We start from the raw sequence: 26,361 nt of genomic DNA on the forward strand, positions 1-26,361 counted from the left end.
GTCAGAATCCGAAGTGCAGATCGATGCGCACTCTAACTGTGCGTTCACACCGCCGCCGGCGAGAGCGTCAAACTTCGCTCTGGCCGCCCTGCCGTCGACGCTGTAGAAAGATTCGTGGACGCGCTGCCGCTCTGACGTAGTTCGAACGCTTGGTCTTTTTTAAAACTGTATTTAAAGCGGCCGCAAAACAAACACTCATGTTCGCATTTGAAAAATCGGCATTTGTGCAGACTGACCACAGTAGGGTATACCCGTATAAGATAACCTCATGAAATCATTTAAATGTGAAAGTTAACTTAACAATTATAGTTGCATGTTTCCTAATGAAATAAACCATTTAAAAGCCATTTGTGTGGTGTGGATTTTGTGTTCATGGAAGTGCTAGTCTAATTTCAACATGCAGTTATAGGTGCTAGCCTGGTCTTTAACATTAATTTGCGTGCAGCCTACTTTACAATAACTGTCCTGGTTTAAGTGCAGCATTAATGCAATTGGTCAAATTGGTGTTGTTCTGAGCAAATGAATTGCATTCCCGCTGAAAAAAAGGCTTTCTAGCGCGAAAATGTTGCATATAAAAGGTGTTGAGCGCCTTCTTATCAAATTCACATCACTATGGATGATCAACTGGTTGCATTTGGTGTGGCATTGCTCTACCTGCGGAGAAGACGTCGGAGATCTGTATGGGTGCATGACATTCTGCAAGCCCGTCCGCAGCTCGGGGAATATCACCGGCTGGTGCAGGAGCTGCGGCTCGATGACGACAGGTTCCAGCGGTATTTCAGGCTGGACCGGGACCAGTTTGACAGCTTGCTGTCAAAAGTGGGTCCGCGAATTGTGAGGCAGGACACCAACTATCGGCGCGCTATTAATGTGGCCGAGCGCCTCGCAATTTGTCTACGGTGAGTTAATTTTTTTTTCTATATATATATCTATCTATCTATCTATCTATCTATCTATCTATCTATCTATCTATCTATCTATCTATCTATCTCTCTATCTCTCTATCTATCTATCTATCTATCTATCTATCTATCTATATCTATCTATATCTATCTATATCTATATACATCTCTCTCTCTATATATATATATATATATATATATATATATATATATATATATATATATATATATATCTATATATAGATATATATATCTATATCTATATATAGATATATATATCTATATCTAGATTAGATTAGATTCAACTTTATTGTCATTACACAAGTACAAGTACAAGGCAACGAAATGCAGTTTAGGTCTAACCAGAAGTGCAATAGCAGCAAGTGCAGGATATACAATGGATGCGTAAGTGCAGGACATGGATATGTACTGAATATGTATAAATATGTATAAATAGAGAGACGTTATTACTATAAACAGAACTGAATTTACAGGTGAATATGTACAGTGAATAAATATACAGATGGCTATTACTATAAACAGTATATATATAACTTAAAGGATTAAAAGTGAACTGACTATTATATCATTAGATTATTATTTCTTATACATTAAAGTGATAGTTCACTCAAAAGAAAATTCTGTCATAATTTACTCAAACTCGAATTTTCATTTTTGGGTCAACTATCCATTTAATGTAAAATCAGAATTTTACTGTTGGAGTTTGTTGAGGAAGTTATTGAGGTGGAAAAATCTAGGTCAAGTAAAAAGTACTATATTTCCCTCTGAAAATGCAGTTGAGTAGAAGTAGAATAAATAGAGAAGGGTTTTGTTTATTTTGTAGTTATTAATTTTTTGTTGTTGTTGTTGAAGATTCTTGGCCACCGGAGACTCATACCGCACCATAGCTTTTAGCTATCGTGTGGGAGTGAGCACCGTGGCAGGGATTGTTGGAGAGGTTGCCAGGGCAATATGGGATGCCCTGGTACAGGAGGTCATGCCAGTCCCCACCACTGAAGACTGGCGAAGCATCGCCAGTGACTTCCTCGATCGGTGGAACTTCCCCAACTGCCTTGGGTCCATCGATGGCAAGCACGTGGTGATCAGGGCCCCTGACAATTCAGGGTCCCTGTTTTTTAACTACAAGGGGACTTACTCCGTTGTGCTCCTGGCGGTGGTAGATGCCAAGTACTGCTTCCGGGTAGTGGATGTGGGCAGCTACGGGAGGACCAGCGATGGCGGTGTGCTGGCGAACTCCACCTTCGGCCAGGCACTCCGAGATGGGACCCTTGGCTTGCCACAGGATGCTCTGCTGCCAGGTGCAGAGCATTTGGGACCACAGCCACATGTTTTTGTGGCTGATGAGGCCTTTCCACTCCGCCGAGACCTCATGCGGCCGTTCCCTGGACAGGATCTCCCCGGCAGGCACAGAGTGTTCAATTACAGGCTGTCACGGGCAAGGCTGATTGTTGAGAATACCTTTGGTATTCTCACATCTCAGTGGCGTATGTACAGAGGAGTCATTGAGATCAGCCCTGCCAACGTGGACGCCTGTGTGAAGGCTACCTGTGTCCTGCACAACTTCCTGAGGAGGTCCATGAACATCACCAGGGTACCCATACCATCAGCAGGAGACGGCGAAGCTGCTGGCCTACAGGAGGTCACCCGAGCGGGCAGCAACAACGCCACACGCGAGGCCATCCGTGTCCGGGAGAAGTTCATGGCCTATTTCTCCAACGAGGGGGCTGTCCCGTGGCAACCTGTGGCATAAGTCATGCCTTTAAACGGCTCTTTTAAGAGCCACCAATTAATCACAAAAAAAGCATGATTTCTATACATATAATATCGAATGTGACAACACAACTGTGCTATTTTTAGGCACCATGAATATGAACTAAAATGTGCTAAAAATGTATTTAACTAAAAAAAATTGATACAGAGCATGTTAAAAGGACATTTTAGTTCATATGGAATATGATAGATTTGTAATAATATAAAACACAAAACCAGGAATATATTTTATAGAACAATATTTTATTTTTGATTTATTAACTTCAAGGAAAAATAACTATAAGGAAACCTTTAAAAAAATAACTTTGAGAAGAAAAAAAACACTGCTGGAACAAACACTTGCATACCATACTTTCATACTGAACAGTTTTGAACACTGGAAACAACACTTTTATACAAGGTGGGGAGAAAGCACAAGGTGCAGCTGACAAGACTGCGAGGGAAATGAGCTTACAAACACCCCTCACAGACTTGTCAGCTGCCCCCCGTCACTCTCTCCCCAGTGTTCAGTGTGTCCAGCCTCTAAACATTTAGCCTCATACACCATTTTATGTATTTGAAATTTTAAATCCTGCCTGGTGCTAAATGATAGTGCCCTAAAGTCCTCCAGAAGGCTTTTAAAAAAAAGGCTGTCACTGTCCTCCTGAGGAGCGCTAGCTCTCCTGCTCACAGCCTCCAAAGCAATCAGCATCCTTTCCTCGAACTCAGCACTACTGTTGACTCGCTTTCTCCTACGTGTCTCTCCCTGAACACCGCTCTGGCTCGATGGTCCTGCCTGACCCTGACTACTGGTGTGGCTCTGGCTTGATGGTCCTGCCTGACCCTAATCGATCTTCTAGGAAGGGGTTGAGGAAGCCCATGACCCCACTGTAGCGCCATGGCCGGACACTGCTTGCCCCTGCTCCACTTCTCTTTCTCTCTGCCTCCTTCCTCCTCTCTTTACGGTAGGTGTCTCTAAGAGACTTCCACCTTTTTTTGCACTCATCCGCTAGTGAAAAGATAATAGAAAACACATATTCAATATAAATACCTCATTACACACATTTTAGAATAGCTTGTTTGCATGCTATGTCTGAAATGGCATAGATGTGCCACTGATTGTGTGTGTGTGTATATATATATAAACGCCAACTAGACGCAATGAATTCTCAACGAGTTATTACAATAGTGTTCTCATTCGTGTTATGTAATTTGACAGTCCCAATCATAGTTATTAGTCGTGCAATGCTGTTTGAGCTGCGCGCGCGCTGAATGAACACCGGTAACTACACTGAAGCTCTTTGCTAGCAAGTTATTTAACTCAAGAAATGCCTGTATGAGATTAACCAGATATATACAAAATAAACATAATATAACACATTTTATCTGCACAAAATGACACGAATGTACAAGTAAACTTGAACTAAGTTACGTGATATTCATATTAAAATGTAAATTTTGGCGGGATAAAGTGGCGCAAAAAAGACAGCTTGCAATTCCCGCTTATTTTCATTAAATATATAACGTAAAAGCACATCAACAACTCACCAGGAACTCCAACAATTTCAGACACCTTGGTCCACGCGTCATTTTTTTTATTTGTGTCCCTGTACGCAAACAGGGACACGTCGTAAATGATCGGGAAACCCGCTACCGCAATGATCAGCCTCTCCTCCATTTTGCTTGGGAACTAAATGTGGTAGGAACCAAAGTTTACAGCACTGCGTTCTCGGGAATCATTTCAAGCGGAGCACTTCTACATTCCCATTGGTTGCCGCCGGCTGCCGCCGAACCGCGTCATAGCTCATTACCATAAAGTTGACCTGATTCCAACTCTCCTCGACGCCCAAATCGTCCAAGACGCGCCGCGCCGCTCTCGCCGGAGCTCGCCGCCGGGCTCCCATTGAGAATGAATGACTTCCGGCCACTTTGACGCTCTCGCCGGCGGCGGTGTGAACGCACAGTAACGGCTGATATTGCCCACAACCCATTGCGAGATGGACGAGGATTCGATTAGAACTACAAACGCGGATAAAAAGTGTTAAAGAACTACAAACATGACGGTTACGCGAGTCTGACGGTTAAGTAGAGAGGATTAGATAAAGGGGTTTGAGTGAGCAATTATCAGTATTTAACCTGACAAAAAGATATTTATTCAATGTTAGTAACATTATATTTCACCTGCAGCAGCATTGAGAACGTTTGTAATGATACGTTTGGCCATTAACTTTGCAAAGACATGAGGGGAGTCTCTGCATTAAAGACCCACGGATGGCAGATCAACGTGAGGCTACATTTCTCTCCGATACGGTAGGAAATTAAATTGAATGTGGAGGATTTGAACTGTGACGATGATTGACAGCCAGGGCAGTTTAAACGGTGATGGGACGCACGTAAATAAGCAACAGAGTCCGTTAAAGATGACGAAGTAGTATGTCCCAAAGCTTGCATACTCTTCTGCTACACACTCAAAAGTATGTACTTTTTCTTCACAAAAACAGAACATACTTTTAGGACGTAGTATAAGTAGGCGAATTGGGACGCAGCACTAGTCTCTATTTTAACCTGAAACACTATGCATGTGCAATAATTAATTTTTTTATTACAAAAACATTTTTTTTTATAATTTTCAATTGCAAAAATAGACCATAATTATTGCATAAATATTTAAAAATACCATCAAATCATCTCAAAATACAAAATGAAAAAGAAAAAATATTATTGAACAAAAATAAATTACATTGGTTTTACTGAGGTGGAGGAAGTTCAATTTTTAGGTGGAAGACAACCAATGCAACCCCTAAATAAAGAGCACCAGAGGGTTAATTTGGTCAATTTAAAAAACACGTCCCTTCATTCTCCCAGTGAACTATCCCTATCCCAGACTAGCCCAGAACTATCCTTTTTAGACAGAAAGCTTTCAACTTTCTTCTCTTTCTCTAAAATTTTCTCTCATAGCCTACATCATTTTGTGTCTCTTACCGTTTTGTGTTCTTCAGAGCAGTGTTTTCGTTTGCCTGTCAAAACGGTGCATGGGAAACTCCTAAACTTATTATATCCATAAAATAAATGTAAGCCATAAAATAAATAATACTGAAGTCCTCCGAGGCCATTTTAGTTGCCAATGAAGCCGTTGACGCTGCACCATTTCAAAACGCAAAAAGGCGCCATTTTACTCAAACGTCAGTTTGTATGAAGAGAGCGAGATCGCGGAGTGATACGAGAAACGCGGAATTAGTACCGGTAAGTATGAGTGGTGATTTATTTATTATAAAAAATATTTAAACACAAATAATTTATATTTAATACACGCTTGATAAAAAATAACGCACTCGCGTATAACACTCTCACTATGCGCTGAGGACATTTACCACAAGTACTTTAGCTCCATACACGAGTACCCAGCTGTGAATAGTGCACAGTGATGTTTACTTAGCCCATGGTTCTCAGAATACTGTATTCAGGAGAATAAAGCCCCTCGAGGCTTATGTAATCTTACCACAAGCATAAAGATATTACAAGCAAATAGAAAATAAAAGCTCTGGATGACACTTCAGTTCTTCCAGTGTAGGTGGTGGCTTTGTGTTATTAACAGGCTATGCCCAGAATTATATTTGCATACGAGAATATAAAAATCTTTCATAGCATAATGTCAGCATGCATCATTTGAGTGCGGTGGAATGAACGAGTCTGATCAAAGGAATCCTCAGGAACTTAATTAACAAGATTAATGACTAGCTTTTTTTGCCTTACATAATAATGCTAAATAATTGATTAATCAAATATGCTTCCAATAATATATTCCCCATCTCTATAGAAATCTCGTTAATCAAAATACATTGGATTTATATACCTGACCAAGAGGTTGAAGAAAATTGAGCTCATATATCATTTGCAGACTTGCAGACATATGAAAATGCTGCTTGGGTGACCTCTAGGGGTGATGGGTGCAAAATGTAAATGTGTTTTGTGTGATATCAAAACTGACTGAGCTTTGCCCTCTGCTGTTGGCTTGAATGCATTGTGTGCAATAAGCTTTATTAGCAATTATGCAAATCCTGTAAAGAATCAAACAAGCCACAAATGTACAATTAGTATTTATTTATGTTTCTTTTGTGCAAGAGTATTACAGAGAGTAACAATTTGTCATTGTCTTTAAAACAGTCACAGTCAGTGGATTCAACAAGGCTAATCAAACAAACACTCACGCGCGCGCACACACACGCACACACACACACACACACACACACACACACCTCTAAAGCAAACTTCCCTCACATCAAAGCAAATATTTAATATACAACCCACATGGCGAGTATATTGTAATGAGAAGAAAACATTCACTCATATTTCATACTAGGTCACTATGAAAACAGGGATAGAAGTAGCAAGTTAAAAATTACATTTAAAAAAATTAAAGGCTAACATTTTGGTGTGGAATACTGTAAAAAAAGAATATGAAGCTGAGTTAGGACACCAGTTATTCAAATACATCTCTAAAACCCCCTTTTTTGTATAAATGTAACATTACTGATTAACAACTGATAAAACTAACATGCAAAATATGCATAAAAAAAGCAATACTGACAGACTGATGAATTCCTTTCTGCTCAGTGCTGAAAAACATTAGTCAAGACAGAGAATGAGCCTTTCCAAACAAACAAATGAGACCTTCAAACATTTATCAAATCCAGTCCAGTTTGTTCATACAATGAAACTTTTCTCCCTGTTCTCAAATGAAATCGGTAGCATGTGCTGATTTACAAGCTAAATTGTTCTTAATGACAGTTTTTCCTTTGGTAAGGTCTATATGAACTTATATATCCACTATTCCCAGTGAAGTGACTTTGTCATGGTGTTCTTATAGTGAAAACTGAACAATTTTTTTTTTTTAAATTGCGTACACATATTCAAACACACATGTGAAACCTGCGTTCAGACTTGGCTGGCATGATTCAGATGCACTGATTGCTTATGTCTTATGTTAGCGGGTGGGTTCAGCAGAGGGACTTAGGCCGCACTTTTGGAAAAAGCTGCATGAGAGAGAACAACAACAAAGACCTTTAAAGACAGAGTAAAAATGAAGAGAATGTATGCAAGACAAAAGGTTGCTACACTTGTCCAGACAAACAGCATTTTAAACATTGCAGGGGGAGACACCAGCACATATTTTGTGTTTTAATTTCTACTATGAACACTGTAGAAAAACTTTTTTTAGAAAAAAATCATACTGTACCAGTTTAAACTGGCTTTTGGAACATGGTATCCGGTTTGTTTCTAGTCCAAGGTGGTCTTTAAAGGTGCAGTAAGCAATTTCTGAGAAACATATCTGAAATCCACCCAAACAAACACACCCCTATCTTCATTGCTCCGCCCCCCAAACTGCACAAACACACAATGCAAGTGGATGTCTCTTTATAGCTGAAGTGAAGCAAAATTATGCTTCGTGAAAAATAAAGAAGAAAAAGGAAGAACAAAAAATGAACAGAGTACACAAGAGTATATAAAAGCTAGAGTTGTAGTTGTTAGTCGCCAGCAGCTCCAGACAAACAATGACACTCAAAACTGTCCTGTTACTACAGCTAACATTACAACAACAGCATTGGTTCTGTGAAACATAGCAAAACCAATGTTGCTCAAGTATGGAGCAGAAACAACACAACCTCTGTGTTCGTTTTCAGGCCTTCCTGCTTAGATCTCTCCAGTGCTGGAAAGCTTTTCTAATATTAACGCAGGTCCTAAATCTCTTGCCTGATCATAACCAACTCTTTTGTAATGTCTCTCGGCCATCTCTCTGTCTACAGTCGTTCTTCAAATCTCCCTCTTGCTCACTCTCTCTCCTTCCCCATCATTAATGGACACACCCCCTACTGCTGATTGGCCCACTCTCTCTCCTCCCCCATCATGAGTGGACACACCCCCTACTGCTGATTGGCTCACTCTCTCTCCCCATCACGAGTGGACACACCCCCTACTGCTGATTGGCCCACTCTCCTCCCCCATCATGAGTGGACACACCCCCTACTGCTGATTGGCCCACTCTCCTCCCCCATCATGAGTGGACACACCCCCTACTGCTGATTGGCTCACTTTCTCTCCTCCCCCATCATGAGTGGACACACCCCCTACTGCTGATTGGCTCACTCTCTCCCTTCCCCCATCACGAGTGGACACACCCCCTACTGCTGATTGGCTCACTCTCTACCTTCCCCCATCACGAGTGGACACACCCCCTACTGCTGATTGGCTCACTCTCTCTCCCCATCATGAGTGGACACACCCCCTACTGCTGATTGGCTCACTCTCTCTCCCCATCATGAGTGGACACACCCCCTACTGCTGATTGGCTCACTCTCTCTCCCCATCACGAGTGGACACACCCCCTACTGCTGATTGGCTCACTTTCTCTCCTCCCCCATCATGAGTGGACACACCCCCTACTGCTGATTGGCTCACTTTCTCTCCTCCCCCATCACGAGTGGACACACCCCCTACTGCTGATTAGCTCACTTTCTCTCCTCCCCCATCACGAGTGGACACACCCCCTACTGCTGATTGGCTCACTCTCTCTCCCCATCACGAGTGGACACACCCCCTACTGCTGATTGGCTCACTTTCTCTCCTCCCCCATCATGAGTGGACACACCCCCTACTGCTGATTGGCTCACTTTCTCTCCTCCCCCATCACGAGTGGACACACCCCCTACTGCTGATTAGCTCACTTTCTCTCCTCCCCCATCATGAGTGGACACACCCCCTACTGCTGATTAGCTCACTTTCTCTCCTCCCCCATCATGAGTGGACACACCCCCTACTGCTGATTAGCTCACGTTCTCTCCTCCCCCATCATGAGTGGACACACCCCCTACTGCTGATTGGCTCACTCTCTCTCCCCATCACGAGTGGACACACCCCCTACTGCTGATTGGCTCACTCTCTCTCCCCATCATGAGTGGACACACCCCCTACTGCTGATTGGCTCACTCTCTCTCCCCATCACGAGTGGACACACCCCCTACTTCTGATTTGCTAAGTTGTGCTGCTCGGTCTGGTCCACTTTCAACAGTATTTCTCAGAAATCACTTACTGCACCTTTAAACAGCTGAAAAATGGTCTATTTCATTTGGGCATTTTGCAGCAAGTTTATTTCAGTAAGTGTGACTGGCTGCACATTTAGAACCTTTTTGACTCAAAGACCACCCATGTACTTTAGTAATAACAGTAAATTATGCAAATAAACCAAACATAGCAAAACCATAACCATAACCCCACAGTAAGTACATGTAGTTAATTCATATTACTCAATACCTACAATGCAATTACACTTTAGCAACATCACCTTCAAATAAAGTGTAAACAAAATTATTAAAAGGCCCGCCCATATGGTCTAAAATATTTTTAGAAACTGGGAGTGTTGATATATTACATTAAATTAATTATTTTTTTTTGATCCCAGAAGTTTCTGATTCACTATGTTCTTAAAATAAAACAATAGTTATTGAAGGGGAAAAAGAAATATCTTGATTGTTTTGTGTTTTCAGCATTTTAATTAAGTTATATTTTTTATGTATAATTAAATCATATTTTAAGTCGTCAAGTGGCCCCTTTCGCTGAGGCCCCCCTCAGTCCCCTAGTTGAGAACCATTGTATTAGACCATTATTGTATCTTCCCTTCTTACCCCAAAGTAGTTGTTTGGGACAAAGCCCTCTCTGCCATACAGTGAAGCCCACCACCAGTCCACCCCCTCAGGCTTCTGCAGGATGGTCACCATGTCTCCTTCTTTGAAGCTCAGTTCGTCTGGAGCCTGGGCAGGATATCCCCATAGAGCATACACCACCCCACTGTTCTCTACGCCCATCGCTTCCTCTATACCTAAACAAAAACACACACACATTAAACTGAGCATAATGGTGGCTGCAGCAAATTAAACTCCTACATACATGACTGTGCTGAAATGAGTGTCTGTGAGTTAATAAGGGTGTATCGCATGTCATCTCCACCCGACAGTTTATAAATTGGCTGACTTATACTTGACCGTTGTTTCCAACCCATAAGAGCTGATGGTACTATTAACTCAGGAATGTACAGCTCATTGTGATATGCTAAATATAAAGCTGGGAGTTGACACACATGTAGGCGTTACGCCTGTAAAAACTTGTGTTGCGCCATGAATTTTACCTCTGTACACAAGTAATTTTCCTTTTTTCTCACCTCTCAGGAAGCCCTCACACTCCTCGAAGGCTGGGGCATACGGGTCACACTTCTGTGACGCTGTGGCCCCATCGCTGTCTGTCACGGCCATCACCGCTGCTCCGTTCCGAACCAGAAACTCGCACATTTTACGGTCATTACAGGATGCAGCACAGTGCAGAGGCGTCCTGCCAATGAGATGAGAGTGAATATAGAGTGTGCATACATATGCAAAGACAGGCACATACAGGGCTTGACTAACTTTTTTGCTCACCAGCCACTGTGGTTAGTAGTTTTCCAAAGTTACTAGCCACTCAGCATTTTCACTAGCCACAGTTTTGACATTGATACCATGGGCAAAGACGGCCATATAGATATTTTTAATATTATCTCATAATTTGGCAGTAGGTTTATTAGGCTGCTGTCACTTTAAGACCTGACGCACGGATCCATTACACTGTTATACGTGCGTTTTCTTTCTCTTTTTAAAACATAACTGACTGTGTTTATGTGAATACTCGTCAAGATCGCCATTTTGTGTGTATTTTACTTTATGTGCGCTCACTTTTGGCTGGATATATATATTGGTATATATATATACATATACATATACATATATACATATATATATATATATATATATATATATATACATATATATATATATATATATACATATATATATATATATATATACATATATATATATATATATATACATATATATATATATATATATATATATACATATATATATATATATATATATATATATACATATATATATATATATATATATATATATATATATATATATAAATATAAATTAACGCGGTCCATTAATTTTCTGTTTAACGCATTAAAAATATTTAACGCAATTAACGCAGCGTCCGTTTTTATATCCATTTTAGCCAAGCGTTACATTATATGATCACGCTCTTATTCATGTAAATGCTTTTAAACAATCTAAGCGCGACAAGACCAGACAAGACACAAGAGAACACGCTGTATGTCAATGTCCTGTCTGTGTGGGTGCGTCTGTCAGCTCATTGGGACACTCTGACACACACACTCGACGCATAGACGGACTCGCGTCTGTCTCGTGCACACATTGAGTTCTCTTTTGCTCTTGAACAAACACTAACAACAACAGATAATTTTGCCAAAACGCTAGTTTTGTCGAGTATTCTCATATTAGGAGTCTTAAATTAGTTCAATAACGTCTTAAATGAACGTGAGAAAATGAGATGCACGTGACAGCGCGTCAGATCCGCGTCATGTTTGTCAGCGGCCGATCTTAAAGTGACAGGAGCACTGATGATGTCTGTCATTAATGTTCATCAAAGAACAACGGGAACAGAGAAAAGTGTAGCTTTAAATGATTATTAATCTATATTTCATTTATTATTTATGCAGTTAAGAAAGGTGTTTGGTAACTATTACATTTCTGTATATGTCTAACAGGGAAGCCCATGGGTAAATATAACATTTATTATAATGGGTTTATTTAAGTTCACTTAAATTAAAAGTTGTTTTTTTAAAGCCTAATAAATGTTGAAATTGGGAGCTTTCAGTTATACTGTAATGTAACGTCATTAATGTTTCATAGAGACATTAGTATCAGTGATACTGGCCTTCATTCATAAAAGGTGCCATTACAACAAATATTTTAAATATGCTGTCTCTAAATTGTTTCTACATTAATTTGGAGAGTAACTGAAATGAATACAATATCAAAATATTAAAAACGTGCGATTAATTACAGAAAAAATGTAATTAATTAGTTTTTAGTTTTTAATCGATTCCCAGCACTAATATATATATATATATATATATACACATACATATGTACACACACACACACACTTGTTGAATTGATCACTCACCATCCGTGACTGTCCGGAGCGCTAACGTTAGCCCCTATCCCCACCAGGAACTCCACCACTTTTAAGTGTCCACCGCAGATGGCATTGTGAAGGGCTGTGATGCCTTCATCATTAGACTGGCTCGGGTCACTCATCTATACCGGGACACACAAGTGCACTCTTAACATAGCAAACGGAAGAATTACACAACATTACATTTACAGGTATGGGATGCATTTTGACACTTGATTACTTTGACATTTTTATTTTATTTTGTATTTTGATTTTCCGCATTAGTTTGAAGTATTTTGATTCATGCACAATTGTTACATGTTAACATATTTAATTAAATTTGTATCTTTCAAATTTTTTGTTCAGATTTTAGTGTACACTTATAGTAATTCCTTTGCACATTCACATTTAAATTTTTGCAATTATTTTATTAGTTACATTTATTTTTTCACTTCTAGTTTTAATGTTTAATTTGTGTAAATATTTACATTCAAACTTAAAAACGTTAACTCTTTCCCCACCAGCGTTTTTTTTAAAAGTTGCCAGTCAACAGAATAATTTGTTGTATGAACAAGCAATAATATATATATATATATATATATATATATATATATATATATATATATATATATATATATATATATATATATATATATATATATATATATATATATATATATATATATATATATATATATATATATATATATATATATATATATATAACTTTATTCTAGTTTCATGCATTTTTTTTTATCAATACTTGAATGCGGGTGTTTATAAAATAAGCAACATTTTGAACAAAAAGCTGAGAAAATCAGACTACAATGTGCATAAGCAATGCTTTTATTGCTTGTTTCTGCTCCTGTTTTAATCCGGAGATTCTTTCAGAAGTTGCGTAATAGTACATAACTATATAAAATTACTGGAAAATTACATTAATGACATGGAAAGAGTTAAATGCAATACATCTCAAGACTAGATGTATTCAAGGCATGATATCAGACTTTCACTACATTTTTATTCTGACATTTGAATGACCGATTTAGCCTAATTGCACATGACACACGCACACAAACATTTAAACATTATATAATATATGATATGATATAATATATAAACATTTTAGTTGTGGTGCTCTTAATTTTTTGAATTTGGGAGCACCAGTGCTACTTACATGGATTCGCTATTTACATGGCGGAATTTGCGAGCGGAAAGACTGAACGCTTCTCCAGTGAGGAATCCTTTCATTTTTAATATTTAAAAATGTGTGTGCTGCTGTGCATTCCTGTGTGTAATAAGCAGAGTGTATGCGTGTTGTGCACCCGCCTATAGGCACATATTACTAACACACCCTTTAAATAACACAAAAAATACTGCAGGTTTTTGTTGGTCAATGGCACATTCATTTTCAGTTCCTCAAAATAGCAACACGCCAACAATGCGCCTGAACACGCCTGGTTTTCAGACCAGCACGCCCATGGACGAACAGGTAGGCGTGAGTGCATTGCTATTTAAACAACGTGGAGCTGGACGTGAAAATGATAACTGCGGTGGGCTGAAACTAGCAAAAGACCCTGGTTTCACATTGCGCCGGGTGTATGATCGGGCCCCATGTGTTCTGATGTATTCAGTTCTGTTTTTTTAGCATTTCTTGTTGTGTGCTGTCGCCCCAGACTGAAAATAACCCTATACAGTGCGGACGCAAGCTACCAGCACCTCTAAGCAACCGTACTGCAAGGTACCACCCGAATTCCCAAGCAGTGAGACATACCTCCTGTGCAGCCCTCTGTACAGTTTCCAACTCTCCCACTAAGGACCCATCCAACATCAGAACCAGTGGGCTCAAGTGAGCTCTACGGCTGGAGGATTTATTGGCTTTGCTGCCCTTCCGTAAGATAGAGTGAATACCCTGTAAGGGCGGATAAGATTGAAAAGCAGATTAAAATCAAATATCCTCTTAACCGTCACTGGTGTCTACTGTTACTGAGCAATATATAATCTGTCTGCCCTTCACCTTCTGGTTAGGAGAGACCTGTATCTCTGTGATTGGAACTGGATCTATTGTCACAGCAGACTTGGTACTCTCTTCTCCATCGGAAGAGCTGCCGCTTTCAGCAGCCGGTTCTTCCTTGATGCGGATGGTCTTCCTGCGAAACATTTTATTCATCATCTGCTTGTAATGGTTGGGTTGGGAAGTGGGCAAGTCAAGCAGGGTCAGAGGAACATCGACTGAGCCGCGTTTCTTCAGGGCCCTGGGGAACTCGGCCCGGATGCGCATCAGTTCGTCGAGGTCCGTGTCCATCTCCGTCTGCGGGGCCACCACGGGCTGTAGACGCGTGGGGCTGAGAGGGCGAGGAGGCATCTCTGAATCCTCACCAGGTTTCATGTACACCGTGCCATCTGTTTTATTGGTGTCTTGTTTCTCAAGCTCAGCATCAACATCTCCATGGTGAAGTACTGTTTATACAACACACAAAAAATAGCATTTTAGATTGCAAATCAGTGTGTCCATAATAATAATCAGGGTTCCTACACATTTTCCATTTCAAAATTCCATACTTCTCCAGACTGAAATTTCTAAAAGATTTTTCAGACATAACATAAATGTATTGTATGTATGTATACGGCATTAATATGTATACGGCATTATATTTAGTATATGTGACCCTGGAGCACAAAACCAGTCATAAGTCGCATGGTATATTTGTGGCAATAGCCAACAATACATTGTATGTGTCAAAATTATAATTTTTTCTTTTATGCCAAAAATCATTAGGATATTAAGTAAAGACCATGTTCCATGAAGATATTTTGTAAATTTCCTATTTATAAACATGTATTATTAGTAGTAATATGCATAGCTAAGGACTTCATTTGGACAACTTTAAAGGCAATCTTCTCAATATTTAGATTTTTTCAAATAGTTATATCTCGGCCAAATATTGTATCCTAATAAACCATACATCAATGGGAAGCTTATTTATTCAGCTGATGATGTATAAATCTCAAATTTAAAATTATTATCCTTATTTGGTCCAAGGTCACATATAGTACAGTCATCTGTGTAAATATTCTTATTTTCCCTGGGTTTTTTCATACTTACATGATGAGAAGAAACCTAATAACTTTATAGCCTGCATATATTCATCGGTTTGATACTGTAATCGTGGTTTGATGTTGAACGATCACCACACAGCAAAGCACTGTCTGATTTAGATGATCCTTTATCTGTTGTTGGTTTGAGTGGCACATGCACATTCATTTAGTGAAGTTTAAAAGAGACTCGCTTATGGCAAAGACAAACATTTTTGCGTAATGAAAATGTGCACCTTGAATTTTTTCAATTGTGTTCGGCAATCACTAAAGGATCACCAAAATATGCCATGAATATACTTAGCTTGTATGATCTTTTTGTTTTGTTTTTAGAAATTCTTAATTTTATATTTTAGAAAACTGAATAGCGGCAATATTCTGTAAACAAATATTTTTCCATACGAAAAATACTGATTAATTTCCAGGTCTGGATCATGGTCTGGATATGTATGAAAAAAAAAAAAAAAGGTTTTCCAAACTGTGCAAGAACCCTGCATAATAATAAAAAAAATAATAGTTATAGTAATAATGTAGCTGCATGTGCCATGTTCTTTGAAATTCAATCTTTGCATTAATGGTTTTAAAAGAGATTAATTTTCTTTAAATGTAATAATGTCACATGACTACAAATGTTAAAAGATTTAATTTCAAGATTTAATTTCAAGATTTAATTTCAAACATTGTTTTAGTTTTTTAAATGGCTTCATGCTTTCAAAACTATCAAAATAAATTTTAATTCAGAAATTAAAATAATGCTCATGAAAGGTTTATTCAAGTCACTGCATACATGAACTGTAATTTTAATGCATTTTTGATAGGGGTGTAACGGTACCCTCATGTCGCGATACCATACATATTACGATACTGAAGTCCCGATGCGATATTATTGCGATACTCCAAGACAAGGTTAACAAAAAAAATTTACTGTTGATTAAAATGCTAAATTTGGTATTACATTGGAGGTGGAAATGAATAAGCTTGGATTTGGTGCTGGTAACCCAAAGCACAGGACAATGGTGACACCAGAATAAAAATATTCATGATTTTGAAGCTGAAAATACAGAATTATTTTAGACGAATATGCTGGCACTCTGTCACTGACTAGATATATTTAATAGGCCACTTTTTACTGGTAACATAAGACATTTGGCATCATCAGAACCCACAAGTATTGCATTATATTGCATTATTATACATTATAGTCAACATTATATATAGTAGTTTAATGTAGTACTGACACTAAAACTCTGTAAACTTGAATTCTTTCCTCAGTAATTTTCATTTTGGGTGAACTAAACACAATACAGATTGTCACTATCCACGATATATATTGTTACATTATCGTAATGCAATATATTGTGACACGATATACTGTTACACCTCTAATTTTTGAATAAATGTGTGTCACATCATTGACCACTCATGGCATCAGTTTGCTGGTACCTTCTCTATAGTAGGGTGGTTGTCTTTGAGCTTGCTGAGGTTGAGGCGTCTGGTTTTGCCACAGGTACTCTCGGGGTAGGGGAAGGTGTTGAGGGAAAATTCCTTGCTGGGGCTCTCCTATTGGGCCAGGGGTGTATATGTTGGGAACTGCAGCATAGTAGGGGTTTTGGAGCCTCATGATCACGGAAAGCGGGATGGGCCTGTGCTGACGGACTCCAGAGCTTACAGGTGGGATGGAAATACGGGAAACAATTGGCTGAGGGCCGTAAGCTGAGCTGCAGCTTGAGACGAGGTCAGGGGGCACTGAGATCCGAGCATTCCTCGGGAGCGAGCTGACAGATGATGGGAGCGAACGGGGAATGGGAGCGGTATCCTGAAGGCAGAGACAGAGAAAGAAGCTGTGAGAATTAGAGAACAGAGGAAGCATCGTTTTCTTCTTCATATGCAACTTTGCAACCATTTTAAAAAGAGCACAAGACAGTAAGAAAATGAGACGGCAGCTGTTACCTGTTTCATGGGAACAATCTAAACTTCTTTCTTATACCTGGAAAGTCCTAAGGCGTAATTACATATACACTTTTTTTCATTGGTTGTTATGGTATTAGCAAGTTATTATATGGTTGTTTAACTAAAAGCAACCATAAAAAAGCATTATGTGGGAGAGAAAGAGAGAAAATGTCAACGGGTGTGTTCTTGAAAGGCCTTTAGATTTCAGTTGATCCAGGCAATTCAACAACGACATGTCACTATAATAGTGCCCTGAGCAATATTAAGACTGGCACATGTACCAACAACCACTTTCACGCGCACGCCAAAGTTTGCACACCTTCTTGATGGAGGAAGGTGCGTCCAGGTTCGATTCTTTCCAGTTGCTGTTGGGTACAGCTGGTCTGATCCACTCATTCTCTACACCACAAAGAGGAAACATATAATTAAGGAACAATTAACATTGAGAGAGTGACTTGACTACAGATGATGGTATGTGCTTAAAGTTAACCAGTCTAGTGCATGATGTTGCCTCTTGGTAACAAACCCATTTTCTTCGCTTTGCAAGCACATGATATAGCAATAAAATGCTTGATAATGAAGGTACGACTTTGAATAAACCAATAAAAAGGCTTGTATTATATATTATTAATAATATTATAAACTTTTAGAGCACTTCAAGGGATAGTTCAGCCAAAAATTAAAATTAGCCCATGATTTACTCACCCTCAAGTCATCCTAGGTGTGTATGACATTCTTCTTTCAGACGAACACAATCAGAGTTATATTAATAAATGTCCTGGGTAATCCAAGCTTTATAATGGCTGTGAATGGCAGCCCAAAATTTGAAGCCCTAAAAAGTGCATCCATCCATTATAAAAGTAATCCACACGTTAATAAAGGCCTTACATAAATTAAATGTCATATACACCTAAGATGGCTTGAGGGTGAGCAAATCATGGGCTAATTTTCATTTTTTGGGTGAACTATCCTTATAAAGTCATAAATTATTTGTATATTATGAATGCATAAATGTGTTTGTTACACAGAAGCAATACTATGTGACTGTGGATGGAATTGATATAGATGGAGCGACTATAGAGAATCATTGTGTAGGTTTTCTTCACATTATCCGTTTTTTTAAATCATTTACTTTTTCAGTGTTTACGTAACATTTATGTAAAGTTAAGTAAAACAAAATATTAAGAATTCTGTCACTTAGCAGTTTGACAGACTGAAGTTTAGTTTAATAAAATGATCATTCTGATATTAGTACAAATTATTTGAATGAACAAAAACAGGTCTGATTCATTTCTGTTCATTTCTGTCCAATGATGCCTCCAGCATTACTAATAAGTAATGCAATATTATGACAGAAAAGTGAGTTGTTTTTTATATAACTTTTATATTCTGTAAAAATTGTGCAACAGAACTTACTATCATAGGTGTGGTGAGGCTTTCTCTCGTATGAATCCAGGTCTGTCTCGTTCCACTTGGCGGGGTTTTTCTGCCTCTGCATTCCCTCCTCTGAAAGGAGAGTGAAGAAAGAACAAAAAGATCTTTTCAGTAAACATTTCCAACAACCCTTTACACCCTGAAGGCATTTCTAAGAGTTGTTTTTGTTTTCCGAGTGACATACACAAAAATAAAGACTCGTAACTCCAAAACTATAGCAAGGAGAGTCAAAAGGTAGGTATCATTTGATAGAAAACTTTTAATATTTTAAGAACATTGTTTTCATTACATTTGGACATTCTCATGCTGAGAAACTACTGATAAAAAGACAAAAAAGTGTGTGGGTTTTATATCATATTTGACTCAATAACTCAGGAAGGAAATAAGGTAGGAGGTTCTTTTTTTTGGTAAAGTTCCCCTACATCTGGATCAAATTTTGTGGTGATAGCATAAAGTAATCAAAAGTTACAGCATTTGGAACCAAGGTAGCCTTTTTGTTTAGCCGAGTGTCCAAAAACCTCTCCAAACAAGTGTTTTCGGTTTATGTAATTTTATTCTTATAACTCCATGAGGAATATTTTTAGACCTAAGTGACGGATTATGGCGAGTTTGGGCTCTTTTCCATTATCCACAATCTATGCATGTGTCATGAAGTTACGAGTGAAAACGCCACGTGAACGCTACCTTTGTTTTATTACTACGCTACATGGCCTGTGGGGTTTTATGTGCGTTATAAGGAATAACTTTAGATCTAAGTGATGGATTCTTGTAAGTGTGGGCTCTTTTTAATCGGGCGAATCTGTTGTAAGTAATGCCATTTTCATAATCTATGCATGTTTTATGAAGTTACAAGCAACGTGACATAAATGCTACATCCGTATAATATTTACATATGGGTCTTGCGGGGCTTCACGTACAAAAACTCTCTCAAGTTTAGTCAAAGTTCAGAACAATTATACTTGTACCTTTCAAATGACATGACACATGACTATATGAGCTGTATGATGTTTTTGTCATGGTGCAAAAAAAAAAATCATAAACTATGAAACAAAATTATAATCAGCAAATAACTCAGCACTACTTAGGAGTTGTAAAGCATTATGCATGCATTGTAAAGTTCAGACTTTAAGCTTTCAAATGACACCTATTTTGTGTTGATCAAGGTAGTATTTTAGAAAAATATGATTATTAATTTTTTCGTAGCTAGGTGGTGCCCGCCGGTGGTACACTCCGGTTTAGACGGAGTTGAGAGTTGATCAAAAGTGGTTTCTAAGCTTGGTGTTATTTTGTGTTATTGCTTAGTAATTTGATTAGGATTTTTTTTGTGTCCGTGTACAATTCAGGTTTAAAAGGTTAAAAGAACAATTTTTTTGGGGAGTAAAGAAAAATCTAAAGAACCTTTTTTCAGCTATAAACCTTTTGAGCAATGGAAAGGTGCTATAGATTCTTCATGGAACCGTAAATGCCAATAAAGAACCTTTATTTTTAAGCATTTATTTATATGCATTTTATACACTCAAAATCCCAAATACCTAATGGTCTGAATGGCTGGAAGTTGCGTGGTAGCGTGCTGGGTGATTGTTGACTAAAAGGCTGGCCGGAAGGAGCTCGATCCGACCTTGGTGACCTGGGCAGCGAAGACATGGGGTTAGCTGAGGTCTGAAGGAAACTGCGAGATGTTTTGCTGTCGTATGTGGGGCTGGATAAGGGCGACAGTTCCACATAGCTCAGCGATCCTCTCACGCTTCGTTCTTGAGGCCTCAGCGGCATCTGCGTCATTCGTCTCAATGTATTTGGAGACATATTGGGGGGTATCTTTTGCTCGACGGGATACCGTGAATCTGGGTTGTCTTTACGTGACATGAAAGGGGAGTGCTGGGTTAAAGGACTGGGAGAGGAAGGTCTAAATTTCATGCTGTCTACGCCAGGTGATTGAGATCGCATCATGATGGCAGGAGGAAAATCCAGGTTGGATTCTTTCCTGCTGATGGTGGACTCTGAGCTCAGGCTGCCCGTGGTGCTCTGTGGAAAGGAGAAGTTTGTCCTGATGTTCTCAGATCCATTCTTGTTTGCGCTGTACAAACTGTTGCCATTGCTGCTGCTCTGGGCTTTGGGGCTGGAACTCTACAATAAACAGAACAAGGAAAACATCAAGATGTCGGATTCAAAATACACTAGGACAATATTAGCCGCATATGCACCATCTCAAACTGTGGAATGTAGATAGAAACTCAAAGTTCTGGGATGACCATGGCAAACTCTACAACATGTTTCTGCACATGCCTCCTCGGGGAGAGTAGCACAAACACATGATTAATGAACTGCTGACAAGTGATCAACCTCTTATAAAGTATTGAGCATTCACTGAAATATCTAGTTTCCATATTCTCAATTTTACAAAACCACAAAAAAAGGGACTTAAGGCCTGTGCACACCAGGATGATTATCGCCATCGCGCGCGCTTATCGCCAGCGTTTTTCGGCACGTCTTTGTGTTCACACCAAGCGGCAACCTCCCGCAGTTTCTCTTGAAGCCAATACGGAAGTGACTTAAACTGCAATTCATCGACTGGCCACTAGAGACAGGCTCCAGAAGGAGCAGAATCTCATTGAGCTCCATGTTAAAATGCCCAACTTTACAGCAGATTAAAACATGTTTACAATCTGGTGCAATTTGTGGTTTTAGTCTATACGGCTAATTTTGCCCTTCATGACGACTGTGAGGGGGGTGAAATTTTGTATAACTCATTCGTTAACATTATATAAAGCCTTAAAGTTCTGCATAATTAAGGGTGTGGCCACTTTGAGTGACAGGTGGATAGCCATTTATCTGTTATCTGCTGTCTGTTAGTCATCGTGTCACCTCAGCTCCGCCCACGTTCCGCCTCTTTGCCCATTTTCTGTTATCCGGGAGTGACGGGCGATGACGCGCTGCCAAGATGGCAACGGCCAGCTCGTCCCTACTTTAGGCTTCAAAACTGCTCTTCAGAATCCTATGGGTGACGTCACGGACGTTCACACCCAAGCGATTTTCACTGGCGATTTGCCAAGTGAACATGCAAATTCAGTAGATGGCGCTCCCGGTACACAAGGTGGTGCTGCGCCACTTTACGCTTCTGACACTCGCTCGTCACACAGAAGAAGACGAGACAGTATTTACGTGCTTGCCAAAACCATTCACACACTTTTCGCTTACTGGCAAGCAGCATTAGCAGCTCATCTTCTTCTTTGTCTACTTACTTCCTCTTCGTCGTATCAATGTTTGTTCGGCAAGACCGTTTTGTGCTTGAGCGCCGCCAAGTCGTGTTTTACTGTCACTTCAGCAGCTCCAGGCACGTGAATAAAAGTGCTGATCTCATTGGTCGGACAGTTTTTAACGCGGGGCATCAAAACAACGGACCCAAGGCATTTTTAAAAAAATTACGCTTTTATGCGTGCCGTTTTGCGCGTCGGTGTGCACACTCACATTGGCGCCCTTTGTTTAGTCACGAGGAGTTAAACGTCGGCGATAAACGCGAGCAGAAATCGTCCCAGAGTGAACAGGCCTTAAAGTCTAGGTCTTCATTTAATACTGTGTATTTAAAGTCTCATTGTCAGTAGATAGAAACTATTGACATTTTTTTCAGCTAAGATGGACTGATTTATATTATATAAAAATAACAATTCATGATCGTTTATGATTTGATTTCTGTATAAAAATATATTCAGTATTAATAATAATAATAAATAATAATAATAAGACATTTTCTTGAGCATCAAATCAGCATCTGAATGATTTCTGAAGGATCATGTGACACTGAAGACTGGAGTAATGATGCTGAAAATTCAGCTTTAATCACAGGAATAAATTACATTTTAAAATAAAAAAACAACTTCAATTGTAATAATATCACAATATTGTTGTTTTTATAGTATTTTTAGAAAATAAATGCAGTCTTGGTTAGCATAAGATTTATGCTTAAAGGAACACGCCACTTTTTTTGAAAATAGGCTCATTTTCCAACTCCTCTAGAGTTAAACAGTTGAGTTTTACCGTTTTCAAATCCATTCAGCTTCATTTTAGCATAGCTTAGCATAGATCATTGAATATGATTAGACCGTTAGCATGATATTACGCAGCACCTGAAAATAGTCCCCATTTTCAGTCGGTCTAAGTACACAATGTAACTACAGAAGAGTCAAGTTTTAAATAGGAAAAATAGAAAAAGTCTTTGATCATTTTTGAGCGAGATGCTAACGGTCTAATCAGAATCAATGATCTATGCTAAGCTATGCTAAAAGTGCTCCCGCCAGACCCGGAGATCGGCTGAATGGATTCGAAAACGGTAAAACTCAACTGTTTAATTCTAGAGGAGTTGGAAAATGAGCCTATTTTCAAAAAAAAGTGGAGTGTTCCTTTAATACAGGGGTTTTCAAACTTTATGATGCCAAGGACCCCCAAATATGATGAACCTAAAATTGTAAAGAGTTAGATAAATAGTAAGTATGACATTATAAATACACATTGTTTCCATACTTAAATTGGCCATACTTAATGTTGGATGTATAAACCTGGAGAAAAACATTTTCAATAAAAAAATATTTGTATAAGCAACTTTCACAATAAATGTATGTAAGCAGTTTACGTACTGCCTTACAACTCCAGTGAGCGAGAAAAAGAGGACTATAGTGAGAAAAACTCACTAGAAAGATATAAAGCAAACATATACAAATCTGGAAAGTATGTATACGGAAAGAAAGGAGAAAACAGTTAGAATGTTCGGTAGACTTTATCCATTTTTGTTTTGTCTTTTTATTCTATGAATTTTTCTGGGGACCCCTTAGAACCTTCTGGAGGAGTTTGAAAACCCCTGCTTTAATACATAAATATATTTATGTATCTTAACGCCATATCAGCAGCAATGGCTATATTTATGGCAATCAACAGTATTTAATTTTGCAAAAAATAATTATGATTAGAATCACTTCAATACATTTACGATAATTTAACAATTTTGTCTTATAAACAATCAATATACAAAATCAGAGATATATACCAATAACAACAACAACAGTAAAATTACAATTACATAGAATCTTTCAATTTAATATTTGATAGAAATACTACAATTATTCCAGGAGAAAGATGTATAAATAAGTTACTTTTCCCCCCAACCCTATATGTAATTGCCTTGGTTGCTACATTGTTTGTATTATATTTAGTTGTTTTGCAGGTCTTTTAAATATTACTGCTGTCTGTAAAAATATGTAGTCATTATTGTCTCCTGATTAACATGATGCTTTCCTGTAGCTCAAACAGTAGAGCGTGGCGCTAACAACGCCAAGGTCATGGGTTCGATTTCCAGGGAAAGCAAGTCAAATGTGTGCCTTGAATGCAATGGAAGTGGCTTTGGATATGTAAATGTAGCTATAAACTGCATGATTAATGATTATATTGCACTGCAGGTCATTGTTGTCACTGCTTGAAATGTCAATAGAAAAGAAAACGGCTTGGCAACACTAAAACAGCTCCGTACCTGTGCATTAGTGGTTTGCACAACAGGAGTGGCTTCTGACATGAGAGAGCTGAACTCCCGTGACAGCTCATCCGCTGTGGCCAAAGATGCGTTCAATTCATCGTTGATGGACTGAACTACAACAGACACACGCAAACATTGAGTGAATATACATGTAGCTGCTGTAACATGATGTAACAAGCCACTCCAGAACTATGTATACACCTTATTTGCCATTTTATAGGCACTTACAAATCACAAAGAACTGAAAAGTCTTAGCATGCTTAGACATGTAACCAATACTGTTATAACTGCTGCATCATGTCCTGTCCCACATTGCCTATACAGAACTGCTGGTGTGCTGAAATACTCACACATCAAGTTGCTGCCAAAGCTGCCCTGGGAGTTCATGGTGTTCGTGTTTCTGCAGACGTGACCTCGAATTCATTCAACACACAGCCTGAGTGAAAAAAGGAAGATCAGATGAGTCTTTCATTGTCCATCATAATCTCGAACATCTAATCTTTAGGGAGAGCATGCTTTCTGACTCAAAACTGAAATATTAGAAATGACTTGTTCTCTATTCATTGGATGCAAAAGCACTTGTATTTTATTTTGTTCTGACACGCATTAAAGTCCTTCCTACTGTTTAATCTCATAAACACCTTGAAGAACCAGTCTGTAAGTTAACTACACAACTCTCACAAGCCATCTTTTCAAGGTTTCCACAAAACAATTCAACATTGATAATAATCAGAAATGTTTCTTGAGCAGCAAATCAGGATCATGTGACACTGAGACTGGAGTAATGATGCTGAAAAAATTACTTTACATTTTATGAAAACAGAAAACAATTACTTTACCTTTTAGTGATATTGAAATAAGAACAATGTTGCTGTATTTATGTAGTTTTGATCAAATAAATGCAGCCTTGGTGAGAAAAACCAATCTTACGGACCTAAACTTTTACTGTGTGTGTGTGTGTGTGTGTGTCTGGCATCGATTCAACAGATTAATGAGTCATAATTATTCTGAAATAGTGAAGAAATAAAACATGCCCAACCTACTAAAACATTGACATATAGCAGGACTTGCGAGACAGGATGACTTTCTAATGCATTCCAACACGGTCAAAAAAATGCAGTCAGAGAAACGCCCTGTCCCACGTCAAACATCTGTTTCTGCAACCCCTTCTTTACCCCAGTATAATCAACCGCTACTGAAGGCCATTCGATCAAGAGCAAGTGACCCTTAGAAACATGACTTATGACCTTCACATGCGGCTGTGTCTATATACTTATCCGACATGTGTGAGAACATGTGGGCTGTGCATAAAGACAGATTTTATGCATATCTGAATGTTTTGTTAGACTTTCACTCTCTGTAAGGCAAGGCAAGGCAAGTTTATTTATATAGCACATTTCATATACTATGGTAAAAGTTATAAAAGGAATTAAAAGAGTAAAAGATGATATAGATACACTTGTATTGCCTTAATCGGAGTGTCTATTTACACCAGGTGCAAATAGCGTGCCTTGTGGGCAAGTGCTATTCGCACTAGCTTCAGCTCACAGTGGCGTAGTCAGTAAAAGATCTAGGTTTAGACACGATCGACCCGGGTTCGAATCCGCCTTTTGCAGAGCTCGC

General features: G+C 38.8%; 2 protein-coding genes across 2 annotated transcripts in view; one reads left to right on the forward strand and one right to left on the reverse strand.

Annotated features, from left to right (window-relative positions):
* Positions 1 to 612: 612 nt before the first annotated feature.
* On the forward strand, positions 613 to 2,673 carry LOC307132037 (putative nuclease HARBI1; the record flags this gene model as incomplete). Its single annotated transcript, XM_079826171.1, has 2 exons — positions 613 to 899; positions 1,776 to 2,673. 2 exons carry the CDS (start codon positions 613 to 615, stop codon positions 2,671 to 2,673), a joined length of 1,185 nt encoding a protein of 394 aa, XP_079682297.1.
* A 4,080-nt stretch (positions 2,674 to 6,753) lies between these two features.
* ppp1r13l (protein phosphatase 1, regulatory subunit 13 like) overlaps positions 6,754 to 26,361 on the reverse strand; it is a 34,956-nt gene continuing 15,348 nt past the window's right edge. The window contains exons 2-13 of the mRNA XM_079825047.1: positions 25,089 to 25,174; positions 24,736 to 24,851; positions 20,753 to 21,344; positions 19,203 to 19,292; positions 18,106 to 18,185; positions 17,280 to 17,652; positions 14,758 to 15,200; positions 14,515 to 14,652; positions 12,750 to 12,883; positions 10,885 to 11,051; positions 10,352 to 10,545; positions 6,754 to 7,705 (exon numbers count right to left, since the gene is read on the reverse strand). Coding sequence (XP_079681173.1) covers positions 7,670 to 7,705; positions 10,352 to 10,545; positions 10,885 to 11,051; positions 12,750 to 12,883; positions 14,515 to 14,652; positions 14,758 to 15,200; positions 17,280 to 17,652; positions 18,106 to 18,185; positions 19,203 to 19,292; positions 20,753 to 21,344; positions 24,736 to 24,851; positions 25,089 to 25,125 — 2,400 coding nt within the window. The 5' untranslated portion in view covers positions 25,126 to 25,174 and the 3' untranslated portion in view covers positions 6,754 to 7,669. The remainder of the gene's footprint in view (positions 7,706 to 10,351; positions 10,546 to 10,884; positions 11,052 to 12,749; positions 12,884 to 14,514; positions 14,653 to 14,757; positions 15,201 to 17,279; positions 17,653 to 18,105; positions 18,186 to 19,202; positions 19,293 to 20,752; positions 21,345 to 24,735; positions 24,852 to 25,088; positions 25,175 to 26,361) is intronic.

This window comes from Gobio gobio, assembly GCF_949357685.1.
Source record: "Gobio gobio genome assembly, chromosome: 9".
In the NCBI taxonomy this organism is placed as follows: domain Eukaryota; kingdom Metazoa; phylum Chordata; class Actinopteri; order Cypriniformes; family Gobionidae; genus Gobio; species Gobio gobio.